Raw genomic sequence first — 25395 nt, 5'->3', positions numbered from 1 at the left:
GGCTGAAATGAGAACTGGATACAGCAGACACATAGAAAGACAGCAGAATCTATGTGTGTGTGTGTTTGTGTGTGTGTGTGTGTGTGTGTGTGTGTGTGAGAGAGAGAGAGAGAGTGTGTCTGCAGGATAATATGAAGGTGCCTTAATGTAATTATACTGCAGGGTGCTGCAAAATAGCACCCTGGAAACTAACGATATAAGCATTAATGGTGAACACACAGCAAACACCGGGGAATGAATAATGAATAAATCCCGTCACAGAGACATTTCGACTGAAACGTGCAGGAATCGTGCGAGGTTAATAAATCCTCAGGGAGACATATTTCCATACCGTTGTCATGCAACTTATAATACACAAGAAGATGCACATTATTTATCAGGTGACGCAGCAAATGTGTTGTGCATAAGCTACATCACAGACATAAAGTGGCACGACTGGGAATACGAAAGCGAGGCAACCGGAGGGTGAAGTCAGAGCACAGGCTTTGCTGCCACACCACCTGAGCTTAACGTTCACCTGTAGTGTACAGTGTATCTGTGGACACTCACCCTACTCTCACCTCTCCAGGACCACGGCGCCACTTGCAACCCCACACTGACACCTGGTGGCTCCACGAGGCAGCAGATCATCACATCATAACAGCCTCAGCTGTACATGAGCCCCCGAGGAGACCACAGTGTCATCCTCACACTGCTCAAAACATCGCCCTGCTGTTTGGATTTTCCACGGCGCTGTTACGAAACAGAAATGGTGGCGTCAGTTCTTTTTTTTTTGTGCGTTCTGTCACACGGCCACTGGACCTTGAAAGCAGACACAGCGACGAGTGAGGGGGGAAAAGAAACAGGTGTAATCCTCGGCACAGACGACCACATGGAGTGATTCAAGGACAGTCCGTTTATTGAACAGTAAATCGTGACAGGGAACACAATGTTTCATTCATTTTTGTGTCTTTTTTTCATTGCAATTTTCATTGTAAACAATATCTAGGACAAACAACTGTGTCATTCACCACATATATTCATTAACACCCTCTTTGTCATAGAGAGACACTCTGTGGGTGGACAGTGGGGAAGGGGTGCTTGTTATTTTTAAAGTGCTATAATGCACAGATCCCCTTGGAGGAAGAGAACAGAGGCCGTGGAGAGAGCTCCGACCCCAGAAGGCCTCCGAGGTCCCAGTTGCATTATTCATACATTGTGTGATGTTGTGATTGACAGGTTGTGTTCAGTGTTTTTCTTTTTCTTTTCTTTTTTCCTAGTGTCCATCTGTGTGTGGCTTCTACTTATTGCATATCAGTGAGCTGGTTCATAAATTTTTCAGTGAATGTGTAGAGCACAAATCTTAAGATTAAAATGTAATAAACTCTTCACTATAACTATAATAGATCTGATAATATCTAAGTTACATTCTTATATCTGATTCATTTAGAATATGTAGGCAATATACTGTACATGTTGTCACTAACCGCTGATGGGTAACGTAGTGGACACCATCACGTGGGGTCTCTAATAATGACCTGTTGTCTCAGCCCTGTGGAACAAGTTTTACAGACATTCTCACGAGACTAAAAACTCACTTTCTTCTCCTGAAATAAATCAAAATTGTTGATCCGTGTCTGCAAAGCAGCACGCAGTTTTCCAAGGACTTGGTCTGAGTATTCAATGTGGGTCATGTGGTCTCTTGTGCCTACTAATCTTTTGTGCTTTCTGTGATTGTATACACTCTTGGTCATACATTTGGTGTTTAGAGCTCCTCTGCGTTAACCAGCACCCTGGCGGTGGATGCTGGGGGAGAGTGGAGGGGCAGAGGGCTGTGACAGGTAGAAGGAAAGGGATGAGAGCATGGATCTGACAATCAAAGAGAAAAACTACCTCAGTGTCACACTAAGTACTACACATCAACTACAGCACTTCACATCCTGACACACGCACATACATAACCAAATGCTCAAGGTCAGAGAGAATTTACAGCTGAGTAAAACAAAAGGAATTGCACAACATTTTCAAGGTTCAACAAAACAACAGACTAACAGAATGTAGGGTTTTTTTGGGGTGGGGGGTCAAAATCATAAAAATAATCTCAACAACACACATAGGCATTATGATCACAATAAAAGTATATATATATATATATATATATATATGAGATGAACTGGCAATCACAACGTCAAGCAAACAACGACAGTAATTCATAAAGATGAGCTCACGTGAATAGGCAGGTACTGAACTGTCAGCATCGCTGGAGGCGCCAGTCCATTACCTGACCTGTGACTTTCACTTAAGACACTGATAACTCTGAGATTTACTGGCATGTAATTCAGTCGGTACAACCTTGGTCACCGTCATACTGCAGCTACATCATGACATAGGCTCCCTTCAGAGAGACAGATGGATTTACAGTCTGATGTCAGCAGGCCCCTATTGGCCTAGTGCCATAGGTCAGTCACAAAAATCCTAACTATATTTCCATCATCACTGTATGATGCTTCATTTGGTCCCTGTTAATAAAACAGTAGGAAACAGGACAAGGAGCTGACCCTCAGACCAGTAGCTCTGGAGAAAGGGAACCTCCAACACACCATGTTAGATCTACACTAGTGTTCCCCTTTGCATACAGTAATAAACCCTCATTATGATGCTGCATTTAAGTTCATATGATGCTTTTTGCATTAGAACATGTTGCTTCATTTGATATGTCCACGTTATCATAACATAAAATCACCACAATATGGATTGAGGGGGGGGGGGGGGGGGGGGGACTGGAGAGTTAGGTGTGCAAATAAGCCATCATGTACAAAACAAACAATAAATCCTAAAACATAAAGTTCATATCATCTGCATTTGTACAATGTAGTTAAGGTGGACACTTTGACACAGAGAAAAACAACACATACAAATACTGTACATAGTGCTATACCGCCTATGTACAGTAAAGGAATATTGATAAATAGATCTCACTCCCACAAATGATAATACACTGAAAAGTTGCATCGGGCATTTACAGTACAACATTTAAATCGCGGAGCCGCTTTGAACAGTGGGAGTTAGGAAGGAATGTGATTGGATATTACACGTCAAAGTCACCTTGATCTCCGGTGAGATAAACCAATGGCAGGGCTTCAGTGTTGTGATACATAAACAGGACGAGACAGCGGCTGCTTTCCCAAGCAGCTTAAAGCAAAAAAAACAACTCTAAAGCAAACAGGCGGAGATGTTTGGTAAGTACATTAGAACACTGAAAACACATTGGTCCGATTGTTCTGAGAAAGAAATGTTTTTCTTTAGCTCTTTGGGTCCTGCCACTGAATTCAAGTTCGGAGAGTAAATAATTTAAACTCATCTGTAAACAATAATGATTATGTCTGGATCTAAGGGGACAAGAGACTCTCCAGCTAAAGGCTTTGTGGCTCCGCAATGGGCGACTACGCCCATGAGGCCTCAGCAGGTGAATGTCTGGCCATTTATCAGCAAAGCTATTGAATTTCTACCAATAATCAGGCTTTCTATTATAATTACTTTCAGCCTATTAAGAGTTCAAGACTACTGCTTCCATCTGTATTCACAATGAAACACAAAGAGGAAAACCGTCTCTCTCGGCTCTCTGTGGAAGTTTAAAGCGCACAGTACTTTTGGCCGCAGTCCAATCAGTGATGTCACAGCAGGCGTTTTCCATTGCCCCACAAAGGCAAAAACCCCTGCTGTGACATCACCGATTGGGGCGTGGCCTCAAGAACATCACGCTCGACAGTTTCATCCCTCAGAAGAAAAAAGATTTTTTGTTCTGTTCAAAGTCGATGTTAAACAATTTGAACACATAAATTGCATAATGCCCAAACGTAGTGCGCTGTGCAGTGTGACCAAGACACAGAGCTCTCTTTTACAGACGCAGAACAGTCGAACATTAATGGCAGCACTAAATATCAGATGGAACCTGATCTACTTTAAAAGCCAAGGCAATCAAAGTCTGCTTGGAGTTCATTGCAACCATTTACAGGAAGGGATGTGGTATCTCAGGAAAGATCATAGGTGCCGTTATCACATCAACACATTCCCTGGGTCTTTGTCTGAGACATATATTTAACTCTACTTCTAAGTATATTATCTTATTTTTAAGACATTAGGTCAGGGAAAAATATTAAATAGTATTTTATGTAAATATATTCTACCATAGCCAATGGTCTCAAATATAAACTGGATGTTTAATTTGGCTGGTTATGGATTTTAATTTTCAATGCATATAACTCGTCTTTTCTTTGATTTAGAGGCTGATTTTTGGAAATAAAATACTGCAGGGACTGTGGAACTGCAGCAGCCAAGGGCAGTACATCTACTTTGCAAAGTCCACAATCATATTCAAAAAGAGCATTTAAATATTGTAATATTAAAGCAATAGTCCATTAAAACTTCAACTGATATTTGTGGCTTGATTTCCAGAGAGCTAGCTGAGCACTGCCTACTGGAATTTTTGTGTGCCACCATAGGCAGCTTGGCAAACAAATGCTCTCTCCTAAATTATTTCAACATTCAACACAAAAATATTTGGAAACAAAATGAACAGATTGGCCATTATGGGAGGGAAAGGCAGAAAGGAGGCGCTTCTTAGTTGTCTTTTTTAGGCAAGAAGCTGAGTATAAATTCACCCACACCCAGGAAGTAGACCACCTGAGCGATGCCAAACAGAGGTGCAATGACCAAGGCTCGACAGTAGGCTCCCTTCAGGAAGGCTGATGGACCCTCATTACGCATGATTTTCCTGGAGAGAGAATGAAAGGTTATTATATAATCTGGAACACACAGCCGGCAGTAGTTGTGTCAGTTGCACAGTGCACCCGGCCTCACACACGGTGTTGCAGTAAAGACATAATGAGGTCACCTGATGCAGTCTGTCACTCCACTGTACGTGTCTTCTGTGCTTCCTCTGTTCAGGGACTGCAGCCGAGTCTTTATCACTGCAACACACAGAGCTCAGGTGAATATCTAACATCATAGTGGCGGTGTGGGCGTTTTCTGTAACAGTGTCCATGGCCTCACTGCTCACCATCAATAGGGTTGACGGCAACTGCCGCTGTGCTCCCGGCGAGGCAGCCTGATATAAATGACACATAGAAAGGAGCAGGTCCATCGGCACCTCTTTTTCCCAGGTTATTCAGATTGGCGAAAAGGGGGAAATAGATCATGGAGAAAGGAACATCCCTACAAAACGACAAAAATAAGACGAGATGAGTACAGCTTGTCACAGTTGGATGTTAAAACTACACGATTGCCGGATCTGTGTTACCTGAGCACAGTGGCACCAAGACCTTTATACAGCCCAGCGATGCCCTTTTCCCTCAGTAATTCCCTTGTGAGTTGCATGGCTGTCTGGGACTTGGTCTCCACAGTTCCTGCTGCCACCGTCTCCGGCATCAGCTTCCTCTGAGCCGCTGTGGAGCACAAGAAACAACTATATGAAAACAATGACAATGATGACATGATGATTGTGGTGGAAATCTTAATTTCCTCGAGAAATGAACAAATAAATCATTCAAATGTAACAAGTTTGTCTGCAAGTTACATTTAATTGAACAAAGTCAAAAGTACAACAGTGTCCATTCAGCTGGTTCAGAGCTCCTTCACCATGGGAAGGTTCAGAGGTTTGACCCAGATCATAGAGAAAATAGCCAGGCCAGCACGGCCGGGGTCAACAAGAGAGCTGGCCCTAACATCTTTCTAAATCCGTCTTTCCTGGCCCAAATGTTTTATTAACCCTAATAAACCAGCTTTTCTGGATTCTGAATTTCTTCTCCAGGCACAGCGTTTAATTACTTCTCATAAAAAGTCTTTACCACATACCAGAAACACAATTTAAACAGAATATATGTTAAATACACGATTGTATGAGAAATTGACACCACAATGATGATAGCAGGTATGTGGGCAGACATTTTGAATTCTGAACAGTAAGAAAGAACTGGGATTAACCAGCTGTAATCCCCAACATGGCCACATGAGCTCACTGTTTCTCCAGTATATCACATACACTTCATTCTTCAGTACATAACACCATCTGGATTTCATTTCCACTTACCGATTCGTCCAGCATCTTGAAGCTGGATTTTCAACATCTCCATAGGAGTCGTGACAATAACCTACAACCAAACAAAATAAAAGACATATGCACACATAAGGTCACTTTTCCTACACGTGAATGCAAATGGTCAGAGTTTAGGGTTGAACAGTCCTGAGTGTGTCAGCCAAGATGTGTGTCCAGTAAACCTAGTGGAAATCATTAGTGCCATCTCTTGTTTTCCTCTATAATCCACACAGTAGTAACTAGTTAACGGGATTAAGGGTGAGATGGCCATGTTCTCAGCGGCAATCTTAATCCAAGGTCTGCTACACTTAATCTAATCACGCTCCTCGGGCCTGAAGCCTTTGGCCTTATTAACAACAGGCATTTTCCTCTGACTCACTCACTCATGGCCAAGCACTCTCACAATGTCTTATCTGATCACTCACCTCTAGCTGCCATCTTCTCTCGGACGGGACAGCAGTTCAGTAATTCAAAATCATTCATGAAAATGGGACACCAGGGGTCACATTCAGATCACAGATAACAGGGAAAATCCACTGAGACAAACTGCCAGCATGTTTCTCTGCAACTACCATCCTCTCGTTTTAAATGTAGGTGTGCTTACTGCTCGCCGGAGGCAGAGACAAATGAGGCAGCGGCTCAGGCTCATTGTTTGTACGTGAGCTAACATTGGCAGTGCTGAAGGCGGGAGATCAAGATGGAGAACAGCAGAATGCAATTAAAGCAGAATCACACACACTCACCTGGCATGTACCTGCCCCACACCCCGCCAGCATCTCTTTGATTAGAGTGAGTTTTCTGAAAAATGAAAAAGAACATCACACTAAAGCATACACCAGACTGAAGCTGTTTTCAGACATGTGCTGAAGTCCGGACATTTTCTTTAATGTTTCCGGAGGGGCTTCACGGGGGGAACGCAAAAGTTGCTGCAGACATTATATGGAACTTTTCCTGCCAAGCCCCTAGCAAAATTTCCAGAAAATGTCAGAGTGAGCACATGTGAGAATACAGCAGGAACATCTCCCGAAAAATTCACAGCGAGTGAGTTGGTGTGTTGATTCGACTGGAAACACAAACATTCTGCTGCTTTCTGCAGTGGAATTTTCGTCATGTCCTGCCTACTGCTGGCTCTTCCCAGACCCCACAGCATGTTGCGGAAAGTTTCTTGCTGTTTACGCCCCTAACTCAAACAATCTCCTGCTGCATTGGCGAGATGTGAACGGCATACTCCGGAAAAAGAAAAAAAAATTCCAGACATTTTCTGGAGTTCATATCTAAAGAAGCTTGACCAGTTAGAGCCAGGCAACCTGAGTTCCACAGGCCAGGAAAAAGGAATTGTCACTACCTGAGTTGGTAATGCTGATTTTTGTCTTCCTTATCAACATGTCAGACACAAGGGCAGATTAATAATTCACAAGGTGAGCGGCTGGACCAGACGAGTCAATCATTCATCAGCCTACATGTTTGTCGCCATAGAGACGGAGACAGATGCCCCAGAAGCCTTCAGGTTGATCTATGCAGATAATGCTCATGGGGGACAATGGGTGCTCAATTCTGGCAACACCACATGAGGGTTGCTAATGTTTTGTCATGTCACACCATTGTGTGATAATTTTACTCGTGAAGTAATTCAGTATTTTTAAACCTTGCACTTAGCAGAGCAACATGAAATGCTTGGTGCCTTGGAGGAGATGACAGAATGGTGTCGGATTAACTGGAGCCTTGGTGAGAATACAGACAGCTAATGTGTCAGATTACATGTTAGTAAACACGCCAGTTAATCACAGTGTGAATGAGGGGAGTGGGTATGTGTCACTCAGCCTGTCAGCACATTCATGCCTCACCCGTCCTTGGAGAGGTGATGCCTGAAGAAGTCGTTGGCAGCCAATTTAATGGCTTTCTCTGGCGTGACTAGTGTTAAGTTCACCGCGGCTCCTAGGGGGGATAAGAAGGACACAGACCAAGAAAGAGAGAGTCAAAAAGAAATGAAAAATGATGGAAGAAGTTTAGCTTCTGTTCCAGTCAGACTTTGAGTAGATCCTGCTATTTGATATCTGTAGCTGAAAGAAAGGATATCATGCCACCAAGTACTGGTTAATAAGAAGAGTCTCCTGTCAGAGTTAAAAACTTACCTCTGTACATCCCAAAATACCCCTCTGACCGGATGGTCTTAATAAGGCAATCTGACCTGAAGCATAAATACAACATTGGTATGTTAGTCAAACAGCTGCCTGCAGCATGTAGAAAAAGAATCCGATGGTTAACTGTGTGGTACAGCGGATTAATTCTGATCATAGCCCAGCAGTGAGATGTTGGCGACTGAGACACTGTTTATATGTAAAGGCAGAAACACAGAAATTTCATACATGCTGGTGTAAAGACGAGATCCATTTTGCTGGTTTTGCAAGCGAGTCTTGGCCAGGTCAATGGGAAACACACAGGTCACTCCAATCAGGCCAGCGATCCCCCCATTGATCAATTTGGCAGGCAAACTGGATGAAGGTGATGACAACGGTGAAAGAGACACAAACATGAAGTGTCAAAGGTCACATGATAAACAGGTCACAGTGCAGAGTTAACCTTTGGGAGTTGTTTCATATTCAACCTCACCTGATCTGCTTGTCAGCCATTTATCTGACGCCCCGGCTGGTCAAAGTGCCAAGATGTGTGTTAGCTGCAGTCGTCCCTCGGTGGCCGAGTGTGAAGTCTGATTTCACTGTTCCCACTTGTCTCCTTGCAGCTGTCGTTAGTTTAAGTCAGGGGATATCTGCGAAGAAATAGCAAAGGACCTGTTCATGCTAATTTATCAGAAATGGTGGTTAACAAACAACAAGCGAGAAACAGAAGCAATTTTTCTTTCACAATAATTACAACATATGCTTTTGGTAACAACAGCGCCTCAAATACACTGCAAAAACTGAAAATACTTGTTTTTACACCAAACAAACTAACATCCGCTGGGTAGAGCAGCAGCTCATGATTCTATTCATTATTAATTATTTCCTCAGTTAATATTTTGGTATATAAAATGACAGAAAAGAGTGAAAATGCCCAGTTTATCAAAGCCCAAGGTGGTGTGATCAAAATTATTGTCTAGCTCATATTCAGTTTGACCAACTATTAATGCATCTGAACCGATAAAAAGAACAAGAGCTAGAAGTCATAAAGAACTGGAGGTGGGACACATAACAACAGCTAAATCTCTGTTGTAGAGCTTCATTTTAAGTGGGTGACCCAAATGCTAGATTGTGGTGTCGAGGTGCAGTCTGAAAAATGCTGTGACTCTAACTTTGGTGGCGAGTTCACTCCACCACTGGGGAACCCACAAATTACCAGACAATGCCTTAAAGCACTGACAAAAACTCAGAGTATCTCCAGTGAATACATTTAAAAATGCGGATGAGGAAAACTGAAGTTTTTCAGAATGATTACCTAAGCCGGCCCAGTGGCGGTCAGGGACTTTGTGACGGTAAAGCTGCTTTCAGACAGCCATGGAGTTTTCCTGAGAACTTGAGAATACAAATGTTGCTCCGGACACTTTCGCAACCTTTCCTGCCCCCTAGTAAAATGTCAGTAAAATGTCAGAGTGAGCCCATGTGAGAATACAGCAGGAACATTTCTGGAAAATTCAAAGCGAGCGAGTAGACGCTCTACCCAGGCACCACCCCTCGCCCGAATGTTCCGGAAATGTTCTTGCTGTTGTGAATGTTCTTCATATGTGAACTGAAAACTTCGGAAAATGTTTTTTTGACTGTACTCGCAGGTGTGCTGTGGACCAGACCAAATACAGCCCTCAGTCACAGGTGAGGTAGCGAGTCAATAGTATTAAGTCTGCAACTCTTAAGATCAAGTTCAGGAATCCTCATCAGAAACTGACTCCACTCGCAGCCTGAATGCAGGCCTCAGTTACTAGTGGCGTTGCAGGTCAGCAGTGTTCAGTACAACCACCTCTTCCAAACCCAAAGACACTTAGTTTATGAGCATCGAGTGAATCCTCACAATTTCTGGACTGAGGGAATGTCTGGCCTTTCTCCTCGAGAGATCATTGATCGAAATAGTTGCAGCAGCAATTTTTTTGTTGACTGACGAAACAAATCAGTGCTACAATTTCTTATCAAAAACTCAGCATGTCTCTCTCCCTAAAAAAGGGACAATAGCACACTGTCATTATGGGAGTAGACCACAGCTCAGCATGATTGGGCAACATTTCTGACAGTTCACTCAAAATAGAGCTTTGGCCACCATCGTAGAGGGATAACATTTTATTAAAGGAGCCTATCACCACTGGAACATCTGTGCATCACACGTGACCTTGAACAGTGATGTTCTATACGTTAGCTCTTTCAGTGTGAAAGAGTCATACTGCGGGGAAACTCTTTTCCCTCTATGCTGAAACGCTAATTCAGAGCAAATAGATGCTGTGACTAAGATACTCCCTATTTTTGGTTCAGTACAGAAAGCCTTCAGACTGAGTAAAAAGATGCTTCCCATTTCCCCCTTCCGTTCTCTCCACCCCCTCCATCCACCAATCACAACCTGCCTCTGCATGTGCAACCTGCCTCCTCCTCTCTCCTCCTCACCAGCCACCCCCCCCCATCATTTCCCTCAGTCACGAGTCACGACTCTCAAACACCGCGTCTCCGCCTCAGATCCACGCTAACACGCGGGACTCTTTGTGAAGTGTGTGTGTGTGTGCGTTACACTCGGGTGACACCAACGTCCCTAATTCCTCAGGATCAGTGTCAGAGAGGCTGCACAGCATGTGTGGATGTTTGGATTTCTGAACACAGTATCTCGGCATGAATGCAGCTGTGTTCTGTTTGTGTTTGGTTTGGATGGACTCCTCGAGGCCCTTGCTGGCCGCTCCAGTGGTGAAAGAGGAGGGGGGGGGGGTTTCGGAGCAAGTCAGCGAGCCGCCTCTCGGCTCTCTGATGATTGGGTGGGCGTTCTACTCTTCACAGCTTTACCTCCATGGCTCATCTCCCTCTGACTGTTCATCGACCTTGCCGTTTTCTCACCAGGCAGAGATACTGAGCAGACTTTCTCGCACACCGCATGCCACTTTTGTTCCCCTATTTCCTGTTACCGACCTCCTCTTGCGTATGCAGCTGAGCATGTTAACTCCAGAGTCAGCAATCTGCATTCTCTTTAAAGCACAATTTACAGACGACTAGATGTTATTTTAGTGATAAGACGAGAGAGAGGAAAATGTCTCCCATGAGTCACCCATCAAACTGACATCTCCCACCTTCTTCACTGTGCCTGCGGCGTAACTCCTCCGCTTCAGTTCATCTGCACCATACAACTGTGTCTACACTCGGACATTTATTTGACCCTCGGTCAAAGCCTGACTGTAGTGTCTTGTCATGACCATTGGAGTCTGTGTGGAGAAGACTTGCCCCAGTGTGCAGTGTCCGTAGCACAGTGGCATTACTCATCAACCAAATCTCAGAGGACTTCCTTTTCTAGCGCAAGAAAAAAAAATAAAAAACTGTCAGGGAACTGCAGGGGAACTGAAAATTCTTTTGTCTAGACTCAATGTAACCACTATTAAAAGAGGGGAATGACTTCTGAGCAGACGCAATAAACAAAAACAAAACAATGGATTGAATGGATTAAAAGGACAAAATCGGACTTCAACAACTCTCTATCTCTCTCTCTCTCTCTCTAAAACACACACACACACACACACACACACACACACACACACACACACACACACACACACACACAACAGCGGTCATATTTTGAGTTTGTGCCTCTCAAGCAGATAAGAGCAAATGAGCAAACAACATTCAAGGTGATTGTGCAACTTGCCTGCCATGTGGAACCTTGAACTTAAAACTTAAAACAGCCAATGGATGGGCTTGATTAAAGATATAGTAAAGTCCCGACGCCGACGGGCAGATAACAGCTCTGTTCTGACCCTTGTTCATCCTTTCAACTTGAATAATGAGGCTATAAAACACTGACTTACTGACAAGGACATGTTTGTAAAGTGAAATGCAGTGCATCAAGTTAAGATTATAAATTCCCCAAAAAATTTAAACGTACTAGTTAATGGACCAATGTTTCAGGTTAAATGTCAATTTGTTTTTTATAGTTATCTACTGTATTAGTGGTAGTAGTAATAGTAGTAGGGTGTACATACTGTTTCATGTATGAATGGCACCTCGTGTAAAATGCAATAATTTAAAAAGGCATCAAACACAAGGACAATTATCATAAATATGAAACTATTTCAACTTTTAATTCTCAAGAATAAAAAAAACAGAGTTGATTCAAATTCAAATGAGGTGAATGGACACCTTGTCTAAAATGTTTTTGGAATTTCCTTTGACACAATTTAAAAATACCAAATACATTTTGTGCGTTTTTGAATAATCTAAATACAAATCTTATATTAGGATGATCGCTACACAAATTCTAATCCCAATAAATAAAATAGAGAAATCTTTCTGTCTTTGTCTCTAAACTAAATTGAACTAAACTATCAACAGGCATCGTTTGAACAGACACTGCGCACACACACAACAGTGTGTGTGTGTGTGTGTGTGTGTTGGAGTTGCATTAAAAAAATGACAATACTTGTTCAGTGCTATAAAAAGAGGTAGTGCGGGTTAGTTACTGCAACTAATCTGCTCTGAAGCATGTTAAAAACACAAAAATTCAAATACTGGAAATATGGAGACAAATCCACCTCAAAACTCAACGCTAATTCATTTAATTCAAGTCAGCCAGAGAAAATTTGACCTTGTCCATCACAGTTCCTTGGCTGCCTCTCTGTCCTCGAGGTCTTGCTGACTAAACAACAGTACGTTTGGTGAATGATAAGAGGACGAGATACAGGACAGTCGAGCGACAAAGCTATGTGGCAGCTCACATGACTGTGGCTAGTCGAACTGACAGTTAAGAAATGAAAATCACACGCCTTCCTCGTTAGCTTAGAGATGGGGCCGTTATTACCAGTCCATCTGTCTCACATGAACTGGTTTGATTAACACACAGTGGACGGATCATGAGAGGATTCTGCACTGAGGTCTGTTTCAGACACAAGTCTGTTGAGTACTCCTCTGAGCTGCCAGAACACAGAGGCCAGATCTGTCCACTGTTACTTTCTTCCTCTATTAATCTAGGTCTGCAACAAACGATTATTTGAATTATCGATGAATCTGTTGTTAGTTAGTAAGTTAGTTAGTTAGTTGATTAGTTGTTTTGTCTGTAAAATGGGGGAAAATGTTGATGGCGTTCCCCAAACCCCAAGATGATGTTTTGTTTTGTCCACATACCAAAGAGATTTAGTTTACTGTCATAGAGGAGCAAAGAAACCAGAAAATATTCACATTTTAGAAGCGGAAATCATAGAATTTTCCATAAAAACTACTTGAATTGATTAATCAATAATCAAAATGGTCGGCAATTAATTTAGTAATTGATTAATGACTGATAAATTGTTGCAGGTCTACAGTATATTAATCAATCATCGTTTTCTAGTATTATTTGTGGGAACTACTTCATTTTAAGGCTATGAGTTAGAATTATATGACTTACTTTCATCTTAAATGATAATGCCCTTGTTTATATTCGCTGCATCAATTATTTCGAAAAGGATTCATTTCTAAATATTCCTCTGCACTGGCAGCTGTACGTTTACCGTTCTTCACAATAAGCCTGACAGCTGCTATCGTGCCGTCAACCTTTTTATATAATAATGGTTTATAAGATGAGGTCTATTTTTGGACACTGCGGAAACAAGGGATGACATTTGTGGTGTCACAGATTTATCAGATTACTATTCCCTCTTCCCTACAGCTTCGGGATTATAAAACCTAATACCTATTTATGAAATCTCTCTCGCAATTTCAATTTACAGCCAGTGAAGAGAGAGTTATGCTCTGGTCGCAGCCATACTTCTCCAGTACAGGTGCTCTACCCGGAGGTAGGAGTGTGCAGTGAGGTGGTGTAGAGTTTAGTTCCCTCCTCTGACACCACAAGCATCCCTGGTGGCCCATTTTCTAAAGTCACCTGGGGTTTTTCTCTTGTATCTCGTCTGTTTTGCCTCCATCTTAGCTTGCCCCCAGCTTTGATGGGAGGGGAAATAATAACACCACTGTAATTGAACTTTCCTTACAAAGAAAGCCCAATGGCATTTGGTTACAGTTTTCAGATTACATCAAGGCCTTGAACAACCTGGGTGTCTGTAACTTTCACACAGGCGCACGGCATCTTCCCCCCAGCATGACATTGCTATTCAGAGCACATATATACATATATACCGGTGACATTCAGCAGCCCTTTGCCGCTGAGATTTTTTAGCTACACGCCTGCAGTCCTGCATGCACATGAAATAAATATAGAATACAAAGTTGTTGTCATCAGCATTACAGACAATAAAGGTACAACCTTTTCACCAGAGAGCACATGATGAGTCACCTTACACCCAAGAATGGCTCACCTCATCAATTATTTCAAGGCTGCAGGGATGCTTTAATACATCCACTGCTTGGCCTTTTCACGGCCCACATACTAATACTAACACACTAGAAACTGCTTCTTTTAAAAGCATGAATTGCTGGAAGTTTGCATGTCCGCCTGGCACCTTGCTCAGCAGTTACACGCCCCCCTTGTGTGTGCTCTTCAGAGGCCTCGGCAGGGTGAACAGAACACTGGCCTCCACCTGGACGGATATTAAGCCATAAGAGAACATATTTGTTGTTGAACTGGTTCAGTTTCCATTCGTTTGATTCTGTAATTTGATGATATTTAACTGTAGATTGCCTGCCAGGTGTGGATAGTTTCACTTTTCTCTACCACTGTCCAAAACAAAAGGGGGGGGAGCAACATCACAGCCCACATTGTGAGAGCCACATCCTCAGAAGCAGGCCGGCACACGGCGGCTGCTGGGGCCGCCTCGGGTCCGGCAGCAGGACCGTCAACCGGCCCGGTCCCTCCAGTCGCAGGGCAGCAGACGAAAACTCACACACGGCCAATCAGAATTGACATTCAACGTCTTGTCTCTGACCGATTCAAACCATAACCGTTACATCTCTGTCCAGCGGCCCCGTCGGTTTGAAGGGGGAAATATGACATGCGACCATGTTAACGACCCGAGTATAACCGTTATTCATTCATGATTCTTTTTTTTTAATTTGTTTTAACCGTTGTGACCTTACAACAACCATATTTCGTTTCTCTCCACATAACGGGAAATGATTTCACGACGCGACATCCCACTCTCCGGTGCACGAGTCCCCGCATCGCCGTTAACATCCAACAGAAATGTGTCGCTTTCATCCCACAACAGCACGTTAACCGCGTCCCCGGTGTGTGTGTGTGTGTGTGTGTGTGTGTGTGTGTACATACCGCATTGAGAGGCGTCTCCGTTATCCGTCCCTCCGCGGTCGGTTGTAGTGTAGCGGGGGAATCAAAGCCGTCAGTGTGTGCAGCGGGCTGACAGACCGAACACCGCTAACCTACCGGCGATACGAGCGTCTGAGAGCCGCGGAGGGAGATCGAGGGAGGCGGGGGGGGGGCGAGCTGACAGGCAGCGAGGGGTGGAGGGGGGGTCAGTCAGCCCGGCTGGATGTGGGGTAGGAGAAAAGAAATAGGGAATTAGAGAAAGGCTCCTCTAGTGGTGTGTAGTGGAAGTGCAGACGCGGCTTTATAGGCAGTCAATGTGTATGGTTGGAGGGGGGCGGGGGGCGGGGGGTGAGCTGACGTCATCGTGACGCTTCATCTCGACCCCGTGACCTTGAACAGAAGAATGGAAGGAAAAAAAGAGGCTAGCTCTGTACATAGTATTTATATATCTTTTTTATGTTTTCTGTTTATTTTGAACATACCTATTGCTTTTTTAAATGTCTTCCTATATTCTTCCAAATGTCCCCATTGTGGGACGAATAAAGGCATATCTTATCTTATCTTATCTTGAATCATTCTTAAAAGGGTGAGTTATTACAGGACTGTGTGGGGGGGAAGAAATGCATGCAGTATTTGTTTAGGTCACTTTTTACTCAGTGGACACATAACCTCCATACATTACAAAAGTCAAATATCACGTGTCACTGAGGCGGTGCCAGTTGCTCAGTGACCAAAGGCACACAAGGAAGATATTCAATCATCTGTAAAAAAAAAAAAAAAAAAAAAAAATAAGGGGGGTCTCTTCCTCCTGCACTTTCATTTTGCTGTTCAGACCTCGATGTCCACTGCACCACTTACAGAGTTTGCTCTGTCTCCTAATTGTCCTGGACAGGTCTGAATTAATCATATGGAGGCCATTACTGCCAAGAATTTATTTTTTTTTTAAGTTAGGCCTGAGGTGAAAAGATATAAAAAAATACGTAAGTTCTGTTCGTGTAAGTAAACAAGTGGTAGGTCACATGTCAAGTCAACGATGAGATACAAAAAAGGTATGAGATACTAAGGCAGTTTTGAGATAATGTGTTTTAAAAATATGAGATAATGTCACAATCATGAGATAGCAAGTGGACATTTTGACTTATTAAGCCACAAATTTGAGATAAAATATCAGAACCATTAGATTCATATGTCAAGCAACCTGTGATATACATAGTTTAAAAAATATTAACAGAGCTATCTAACTATTTTAGATACTGAATCAAAATAATGATGCCGTCCAATCAGAACTCTATGATTGGAGTGCGTCAGTTACACAATACTACGTCAAAAATTGACCTACAATGTCAATTTTTTGTAAATCTAACCAGGATTTTTGATTAAGGGATCAAATTAATTTTGTGATATGGCTCAAAGTTACCCGAATTAAGTCAAAATTATAACATGGTATATGAAGTGTGTGGGTACAAATTGTTACTCTGTATCTCATAATTTTGAGAATTTTTTCTTCTTTTCCTAGCAGAAGTAAGTTGTTGTAGTATGGCTTTTCATACCGAGACAGTTTTGAAAAAGTGCAATGTGGGGGAAATAAAGCCACAGGTGATCATCTTCATGCAGTTCATCCATTTTGCTGGTTGTTCCCCAGGTTATATGAAAGGTGCTGCCAGCCGGTAGCCCGGCTATCATCGTTGTGAAAAAGAGAGTTTTGTGCTCAGAGACAGTTGTTTCGACAGCAGGTTGAGATGGTGGGGGCGCACTCTAAACAAACAGGTTACTCAAGTGTAAGACAGCCATCTGTACCCAGCGATGGCTCATCTACTGCTGGGTTCTCAACGAGGGAGGAGCCCTCTGCTTCCAGGCCCAGTCTCCTCAGTGACAGCGAGTACTTCCTCCTTCCTATACTGACTATGTCCTCAATTTCTTCTGCAAGGTCTCTCCTGCCGCTCTCCATCATAGCGGCCACCAGCTTCGACACCGCCCCGGGTCCTGCGCTCCTTGCCCAAAGGAACAGCATGTCCAGCACCAACGCTCCCAGGTTGTCCCTGGTGTGGAGAGCAGGACAAACACAAGACATTTTACATCACGTCTCCAGCTGCAGTGACCTACCCAATGGTTGAAAGATAAATTATGCAAGCACTCCTACATCAAAATATTATACACAAAACCTTCTAAACACTGTATATATAGAATTTTACATAATGCATAATTTTTTCCTCAGCCTCTGGGATGTGTTGAAAGAGGTTTTCTGAGCGTGAGTGGACGAGGGGGGGCAGATGAGCATCAGTCTGTGTGTAATCTCCTGCAGTGTCCCAGATGGCTTAGTGAGGGCTGACACTGCAGATTAAAACAATCAAAATTCTCTACCATTTCTCTCCCGCTGCACGGTTTCCTTCAATCACATACCATCTCACTGTGTTTCGTTCCCTGAGTCTATGGCTGTGCAAACACACGTGCACTGAACAAATTATTCACTCATGTAGTCTTACACATCAACTCTACTCTAGGTATTGTTAGTTCCATATTAGGTATATGTTTATTTTCCCATCATAATTGAGATTTGCTTTCTTATGAATGTGAACCTAACCTCTCGAACTCTTTAAAGGCTCGGACACTAATTGTTTAAACCCAACTTTTTTATTTTCTAGTGAATATAGAATAAGACACCAAAAATGCCATGTTGAATTTGTGGTCTTACATTTTTGCTACATGGCCTTGAAATAAAAATATAAGTGATATCACTGTATGATATTTCAGTGGAGGTATTTGAACTGAACAGGATGCAGTTGTCATTCCAACCTGTGCTTATACTGGATGCGGTCCAACTCCTGGTAGCTTAAGCCAAGATTGATGCCAATAACACGCCAGTCGTGTCCTATCTGAAGAGAGATGGACAGCAGGTTGGCTTCTGTCAGATAGCCACTCTCAGGGTCGCCCAGATTGAGAGGAGGATATTGGGGCTCCTCCGTGATGTAACTGTTGTCTGAATTTAAAGCCTATGGCAAAGACAGAGAGGAGATCATTTCTGCAGGTTTTCATGTTATTTGTAGGTAGCAGCTAACATGCACATCATTTTTTGTTGCTTCAGTTGGAATAAACACATCTCTAATTTAGATGGTAAATAATAATGTGAATGGGAGGAAAACTGTACCATTGAATTATTGATAGCAAAAATGATTATGAAATTGTGTGGATATGATCATTAAAACTGGTTCATATTGATTCATGGACTGTCCAAATATACAACAAAAATATTGAAGTTCTCATATGAAATAAGGGAACCAAAAAAATGTGTCACTTCAACTGACAGGAAGTCTAAGTGGTAAAGTTGCAAGCCACTGGTTGTCGTTTCCTTTCCTCTTTTGCACCACTTCCTCTGGTAGATTGCTGGGGATCTCCCCTCTATAATAAGATACCTGTAACACAGGTACAAAGCATATTGTACAGTACGAAAAACATTTAAAAACTGATTTATGGGACAAAATAACAACTGTATTTTGAACTGGCAATGAGCAGGGCAGCCATTTTCAAATAATGCACTTTACACTGAGTAAGAGAAATCCTTAAATAAATCAGTAATTCCACAGTACATTTTGCAGTTCAATGTATCATTATATTGAAGGGTGTTTCTACAATTGAACTCTTTTACATATACAGTATGGATAAACAAAATATTTGAAACACTGTCCTATGTAATGCAAACCAATAAAAGGCCCACCACTAATGCCTGGGGATACCTGAAAAATTCACCATTGAGTTGAATCAACACATCTGAGTGTGACCAACAATTACATTATTTAATAGTATTTATTACAGGATTCGTATTTTTATTACTTTGAACAGAGTTTGGGTTACATGGTATAGATTGGTATATGCTGTAGAATCTATGATTTAGTGTATGTTAAAAATGCACTGTAGGTGAGGTTGCATTGTCCTTACACCATATGTCCACCTTGTCAACTGGATATGTAAGATACACAATGTGAGTGGAGAAAATATGTCTTACTTGTCCCCTCACTGGCCTCTCCTGACCCTGAGCTGGACAGATGTACACTTCCTTCAGATTCTTCAGGCTGGAGTAAAACATAAAACACAGTCTTCCTTGCACACAGTCTGGTCTGTCTGGATAAAACAGGAAAATATCAGCACAGGACTTCATATAAGTAGCTGCTTCAGGACAAGTATTACGCAACAGCACAACATAAGACCTTGGAAGGAAAGAGAACAGAGGGAAAAAATGTTTATTTAAGAAAGAGCCTCAAAGAGGACTTCAGACCTGTGCTGATATCTAAGCCTCTCTCAAAGCCGGCAAAGAACTGCTCTCCTTCGAGTAGGTCGCACAGTTCTGAGGGCTGAGGTCCATCATACTGCTCCGACAAAGACTGTACTCTGCCTTCCACCTGGAAGGGAAACATCACATTCACTGTTTAGCACTCATGCTTAACATTACACCACTGGTGAAGGTGCAAAAACTTTACAAGCCACCTAGTATTGAGTTCATCTGTGCCCTGTAAAAAAGTTAATCTGTGCCATGTAAAAAAATATTTCTCAAAAGCTGGGAGATTGTTTCAAGTAAACACAATTGTCTAACTGAATATAGCGTTTTTCAAAAGTAATTTTCCAATGTTAATGTTGTTTGCACACCTCATTTTCATACTTCAGTTAAAACACAAATATGGACCTTAATAGTGCTTATAAAGATATGCTTGGAATAAAAAACAGACATTTAATTTGTAATTTAGTCAAGTTTGTATTTGCCAATTTTACATTCTGGCCACTAGATGTCATACTGTGAACATGAAGCATCACGAAATGAGCCTTTTCTCAAACCACTTTGCAGGAATGGTTCGGTGCTTCATGAGGCTTCATAATCCCTAAGAGTTACTGAACAGAGAGGAAAATGGCCCACCTTGTTAGCAGGCAGACACTGTAGCAAAACTTGTGAAGGATCCGCCTTCCGCTGGAGGACGAGGAACTGGACTTTAAACTGTTTAAGTCTTTGATAGACCTTCCTGGCCACCCCACTAACATAGTGCTGAGTGGTGTACCACAGCCAGTACCTGTGATGGTTGACACAAATCTGTGTTGATCAAATGTAAATATGCAAATCCAACCTGCACCGTGGAAAATATATCACAGAAACTTACCAGGAGAAATGTCTGATGTAGAAAATGGCGTACAAATGAGTGACACAGAGAGACACTTGTGACGTGATATCAGTCCAGGTCTGGGCGGTGGGGTCTCCATGGAGCAGATGCAAACAGGTGTGATCAACGGTGTGACCTGCAGAAGCATCAGAACTTGTGATGCATGCTGATACATCCTGTTGTAAATATGTATAAAAAATAAAGATACTGTACCTGTGACTCCAGGTGGCAAAGGGATCTGAACTTTGACTGGCTGCAGGAAATGTATGTTGGGAGTCTGGGAGAGGCAGAGGAGGGGGCTGACTCTGGCCTGAGGATCGCCACACAGTGCTTGTACATCTGACTCGGACACTTGCAGCACCTACAGAAAGGGAGACAACATAAAGCCTCTAAGAACGCTGATACCTGAATGACAGACTGATGTGTGGTGAATTTCCACATGCTGTAATACCACTGTACACATCATGTCTACCTGTAAAGTTATGGTGCGTGTCTGTACGGTGCAGTCCGGAGGGAAGTGGAGCTTGATTCCAGGGTCAGAGCTGGACACCAACATCACTCCAGTTGGTGAAACAGAACAAGTGTCTTTCACTAGACGTGACACTGCCATGAACCAGGAGAACTGGCTCACTGAGCAGCATGCCAGCTACAAGTACAAAGGTGGATGTTTTTTTAACCAATACAATTTGCACAACAAAGAAAAAATAACATGTTGATTATGTTGAACTATAATAGCATTCTTTTACACTGGGAGGTTTGTGCTTTACCCTGGCGGGACGTCCTCCAGGGTGACAACTATGACTCTCGCTTCCCTTCCTTAAATCAGTGGGCAGGGTGCTCCACGACTGTCCATCAAACCTCCGCACAACCACCTCCTTTCTTTTTCTTCGATGATATGGCACACACACCTCCACAGGCTGTAGGGATTTTAGAGTTGAAGTATGTTCGCATCATGCAAGTGCAAAATATGACAATCACAAGAGGGAAGAAAAGTAACCCTTGAGAATTGGGATTAATAGATAAAAATTGCATCCTTACAATAAAATGTTCACGATTTTGCTGCAGTTTTCACAACGTTCTTCACCATAGTGACTTCAGAGAAATTGTGTGGTTAAAGTTGCAAACAAGCAAATTAAGTTAATGCACCTTGAGGAACGTAATTCCATGGGGACGAAGTTCCAAAGGGCGACTTAGTAGGATGTCGTGCTCCTCCAACCACACCCACTTCCTTTCTGGCCTTTTCTCAATCCATTCTAGTCTTGTGGTTCTTACCAGGCACCCCGGGGGGAACAGCAGCTCGGCCCCCCCTGGGAGAAACACGTGACAGCCAGCAGACGAAACACAGAAACTAAGGAGCAAAAAGAACATGACATCTTAAATCTGGACTTTAACTGACAATATTACGGAAAGAGAATGAGAAAAGATTTCCATGCTTAGCGTGACACTGTACCTGTGCTGATTAAATCCGAGGTGCAACTCTGGAATTTTTGTTTCAGCTTGGTCTGGTAAGAAAACAGTAATGTAACTGAGACTATATATACTAACAGCATTTAAATACATGTGGTGATTTTACAGTCAAAATGATTTGAGACCTAATCAGTATTAAGCCCCTTTGGTTTCTACTCACCAGGTGTAGGAGGTAGAGGGGGAGGGGTTGGTGGCTGTCCCAAAGGATTGTCACGCACATCTATTTTCAGCAGAGGCAGTTTTTTCAGACAATGCGGGATCAGGCGAAGGTCATTGCTGTAGATGACAAGCTCCCTTAGCGAAAGGAGACAGCCTGCGCAACAAAGGATTATACAATTTTTATTGCTGCATTTTAGGATTTACTTCTAACAAAATGAGAACTCCAATATATTGTTGGAATTGTTTTTTCCTGACACACCCACTCACCCTTACACCCTTACCCATGGTCTCTGGTAGCCATTTAAGCTTGTTTTGGGACAGATCCAGCCTAACTAGCTCCTCCAGGGAGCCAATTTCATCAGGTAGATGCTCTAGGACATTGTGTGAAACGTCCAGTGTCTGTAGTGCTTTCAGCTGACCCAGACTCGGAGGAAGAGAGACTAGCTCGTTCCCCAGGAGGGAGAGGTAGGTGAGGGAGGACAGCAGGCCTATATCAGGAGGCAACGCTGAGAGGCGGTTGTAACAAAGGAGCAAGGAGGAGAGCGTGGGGATGCTGAGCAGGGAGGATGGCAGACAGGAGAGCTGATTGAAGGAGAGATCCAGATGCACCAGATGAGAAAGCGAGGAAACAGATGAGGGCAGAGTGGTGAGGAGGCCGGGCAGTGGGTCACCCTGCGAGTCATATAAACAGTGTCCTTTAAACGGAGAGAAAAGTTAGTCAGAAGCAGCAATATCAGAGCAAAGGAGAAAGCAGAGATTGATTGTAGCATATTAACATGGTATTTGCTGTATCAACTTAAAGCTAAAAACGAAAAATCGATGAAACGTCAACGGAACCATTAAATCATCTCTGCCATTACTAAAACTGATGCCACATTCAAATAATCAGAAAAAAATACCGCGGACAGCCAGTGAGCGCAGCTCTGTCAGGTGGGGTACGACACCCAGTGCACCGTCCAGTCCTGCTGCATCTTCAGAGCCCAGTCTCAGGTACTGGAGGCCCCTCAGCTGCCCGGGGACGGACGCCCATAGCAGCGGCAGAGCGGCTGCTCCTCCCCGGTACACGTCCAGGGTCAGCCTGGTGTCGGTCAACACGGCTGAGAGCTCCACAGAGGGGGGCAAGGGTGGAGTGAGAGACAGGACTGAGGAATAGGAAGATGACGGGAAAAAATCAGTATGATGATAGTTGGATGAGGAAGAGGAGGCTGAGGAGAGGCTTGATATGGAGAGAGCACAGGTGTCCATGAGGCTGGTGGGAGACGCAGAGGGAGCAGCCGAGCTCTCATCCCTCTCGGCTTGGCCTTCATCCACCACACCGCCCGGTGCCGTTGGTCCAGTCTTCCTCCGTGATTTCTCCTGGTCCTGGTACACAACACCTCTCCCCTCTGTCACTTCCACCCCTTCGTCCTCCGACCTGTCTGTCCTCAGAATCCCGCGGGCCGCCCGGTCTCCATCCTCTTCATCAGCAGTTGCTCCGTCCACGCTGCTTCTCTCCATCGAAGTCTCTGTTTTCGACAGTCACCTGCTACTCCAGTGTTGTCCGGGAGGTTTTCTTTCCGGACGATGTATATGTCAAGTTACTCCCGAGGAGGCTGGATGTGTTCTGTGTCATTACAGCCAGGTAGAGATACATGTCTGCCATGAAAACTGTGAATTTACAAGACGTGTGCTGGGAGATGGCGGTAAGTTACAGTAGCCATTAGCTAGCTATGTTATCGCCTCACCATAAATGTTAACTCACCATGTCTGGTGGTCTGTATGGCTACGTTACAGATGTATGTTCCGTTACCTTGTTTCCCACAATCTAACAAAGTGTTATTTACTCAACAATGTGCAACAGTAGTCTCGCTGTTGACTTGTTCAATTCACTCCGTTTACTTCCTGGAGCCGAATGATTTTTGAAAGAAAAGTCACCGCGTCAAAGTCGATCGTTCGCTTTTGTTCACATCACCGGTCGGCACGGGCGGTGTCTAACCATATGTATCGGGGGTTTTTTTAAGTAAGAAGCTCCGCCCGTTCGGCAACTGCTGTGTTGGTCACCGAGCGCCTCGATTCTGGCGCCGCGAAAGTTTCAACTGAGGGCGGGACAGTTATTCTCAACGTGTCATGTTGCTGTCGGTCCCTGTTCGACCATCGGGCGGCGCTGTTTAGTCTGATTTCTAGTATAGACTCATTACCAAGGTGCCCTAAGGTTATCTGGCGGTCAAGAACTTTTCTAACACACTTTATGTTGGCTTTTCCTTTAGTTTGGTCTTCCATCTGAATATAAACTAATTTAGAGAGGTCACTCCTGTAGAATTGCATCATTCATTCTTCATCACAAGGATTACACAGTACAATTTCATATATTTCAGAAGTAAATATTAAATAATTTTTACTCTACACTACATTTATCTGACAGCTATAGTATCTTTACAAATTAAGAATTGGAACCTGATACTTTTGGGGCCTCTAGGTGTCTTGAACCCTTGAAGAATTGGCCAGTCGGTAATCTTTCTTTGACTGTGATAAAAATAAAATAAATGATAGTACAATGAACAATGACCCCCAGCTGATTTTGCTTGGACAAGAGGATTTGCTCCTTAAGGAATCATATTCTGAACAGAACCTGGATCAATGCCCACAAAAGTGACTGTTGGCAGTTTGATTCTGTGAATAGTTTATTCAAGGAACAGTTCCAGAAAACATTTCAGTGTTATTGTTGATTGTTATACATGCAAGAGATTTTGCAATATCGCCCTATTTCTTATGAAACTTGCTTTTAAGGTTTTGTAAGCAGGATGATGCAAAGAAGCCTGATTTGTACATCTGTATTATTAGGACAGCGACGATTTGTTTATTTCATGATGTTCAAATCCCCTTCTTAAAAAAATATTTTTTAAAACGGCCTCTACAAAAAATGAACACGAGCAGATAACTATTAATGATCACTATCGTACTTTTACTTTACGAAAACAATCTAGCCAGTATTTCACGATGGGAATCAACAGCACTATTCCTAATACGAAATAATGTCCTAACATAAACTCGTTAGGTTATAAGGGAACAAACAGGCAGATACAATTAGAACGGACGTCACGGTCACACCACAAACTGCGTCTCTCCTCGGGGACAAACTAACTGACAGCCGTCATCGATGCAAGGGTCCGCTCATCGACTTCACGAGTGTCAGCGGTGCCGATTATGATTGGCCAC

General features: G+C 43.1%; 2 protein-coding genes across 2 annotated transcripts; both read right to left on the bottom strand.

Annotated features, from left to right (window-relative positions):
* Window positions 1-880: 880 nt before the first annotated feature.
* On the bottom strand, window positions 881-15635 carry slc25a22a (solute carrier family 25 member 22a). Its single transcript, XM_035643756.2, has 11 exons — window positions 15437-15635; window positions 8684-8840; window positions 8440-8565; window positions 8206-8261; window positions 7918-8008; window positions 6817-6871; window positions 6068-6128; window positions 5279-5423; window positions 5039-5193; window positions 4874-4949; window positions 881-4753 (listed from the first exon to the last, which is right to left on the bottom strand). Exons 2-11 carry the CDS (start codon window positions 8701-8703, stop codon window positions 4600-4602), a joined length of 939 nt encoding a protein of 312 aa, XP_035499649.1. The 5' UTR covers window positions 8704-8840; window positions 15437-15635; the 3' UTR covers window positions 881-4599.
* Window positions 15636-16501: 866 nt separating this feature from the next.
* Window positions 16502-24127, bottom strand: pidd1 (p53-induced death domain protein 1). The gene is made up of 16 exons (XM_035643749.2): window positions 23942-24127; window positions 23100-23803; window positions 22482-22895; window positions 22202-22354; window positions 22025-22076; window positions 21721-21922; window positions 21342-21491; window positions 21047-21220; window positions 20788-20935; window positions 20575-20710; window positions 20337-20487; window positions 19704-19827; window positions 19434-19549; window positions 18736-18843; window positions 18227-18423; window positions 16502-17472 (listed from the first exon to the last, which is right to left on the bottom strand). Exons 2-16 carry the CDS (start codon window positions 23695-23697, stop codon window positions 17202-17204), a joined length of 2994 nt encoding a protein of 997 aa, XP_035499642.2. The 5' UTR covers window positions 23698-23803; window positions 23942-24127; the 3' UTR covers window positions 16502-17201.
* Between the last annotated feature and the right edge of the window lie 1268 nt (window positions 24128-25395).

The sequence above is a fragment of the Scophthalmus maximus genome, chromosome 7, assembly GCF_022379125.1.
Source record: "Scophthalmus maximus strain ysfricsl-2021 chromosome 7, ASM2237912v1, whole genome shotgun sequence".
In the NCBI taxonomy this organism is placed as follows: Eukaryota; Metazoa; Chordata; class Actinopteri; order Pleuronectiformes; family Scophthalmidae; genus Scophthalmus; species Scophthalmus maximus.
The sequence above is the reverse complement of the archived record's forward strand: the minus strand, read 5'-3'. Positions and strand labels throughout refer to the sequence as shown.

What these genes read in the sequence shown, in the direction of transcription:
- slc25a22a (XM_035643756.2), bottom strand. Translation starts at nt 8,703, where the DNA reads ATGGCTGACAAGCAGATCAG. An exon ending in ATGGCTGACAAGCAGATCAG is followed by an intron (nt 8,566 to 8,683) that starts GTGAGGTTGAAT and finishes ACCTTCATCCAG; the next exon opens with TTTGCCTGCCAAATTGATCA. An exon ending in GTATTTTGGGATGTACAGAG is followed by an intron (nt 8,009 to 8,205) that starts GTAAGTTTTTAA and finishes TATCCCCCCTAG; the next exon opens with GAGCCGCGGTGAACTTAACA.
- pidd1 (XM_035643749.2), bottom strand. Translation starts at nt 23,697, where the DNA reads ATGGAGAGAAGCAGCGTGGACGGAGCAACTGCTGATGAAGAGGATGGA. An exon ending in CTGGAGGACGTCCCGCCAGG is followed by an intron (nt 21,221 to 21,341) that starts GTAAAGCACAAA and finishes TTGTACTTGTAG; the next exon opens with CTGGCATGCTGCTCAGTGAG. An exon ending in TTTGCCACCTGGAGTCACAG is followed by an intron (nt 20,711 to 20,787) that starts GTACAGTATCTT and finishes ATGCTTCTGCAG; the next exon opens with GTCACACCGTTGATCACACC.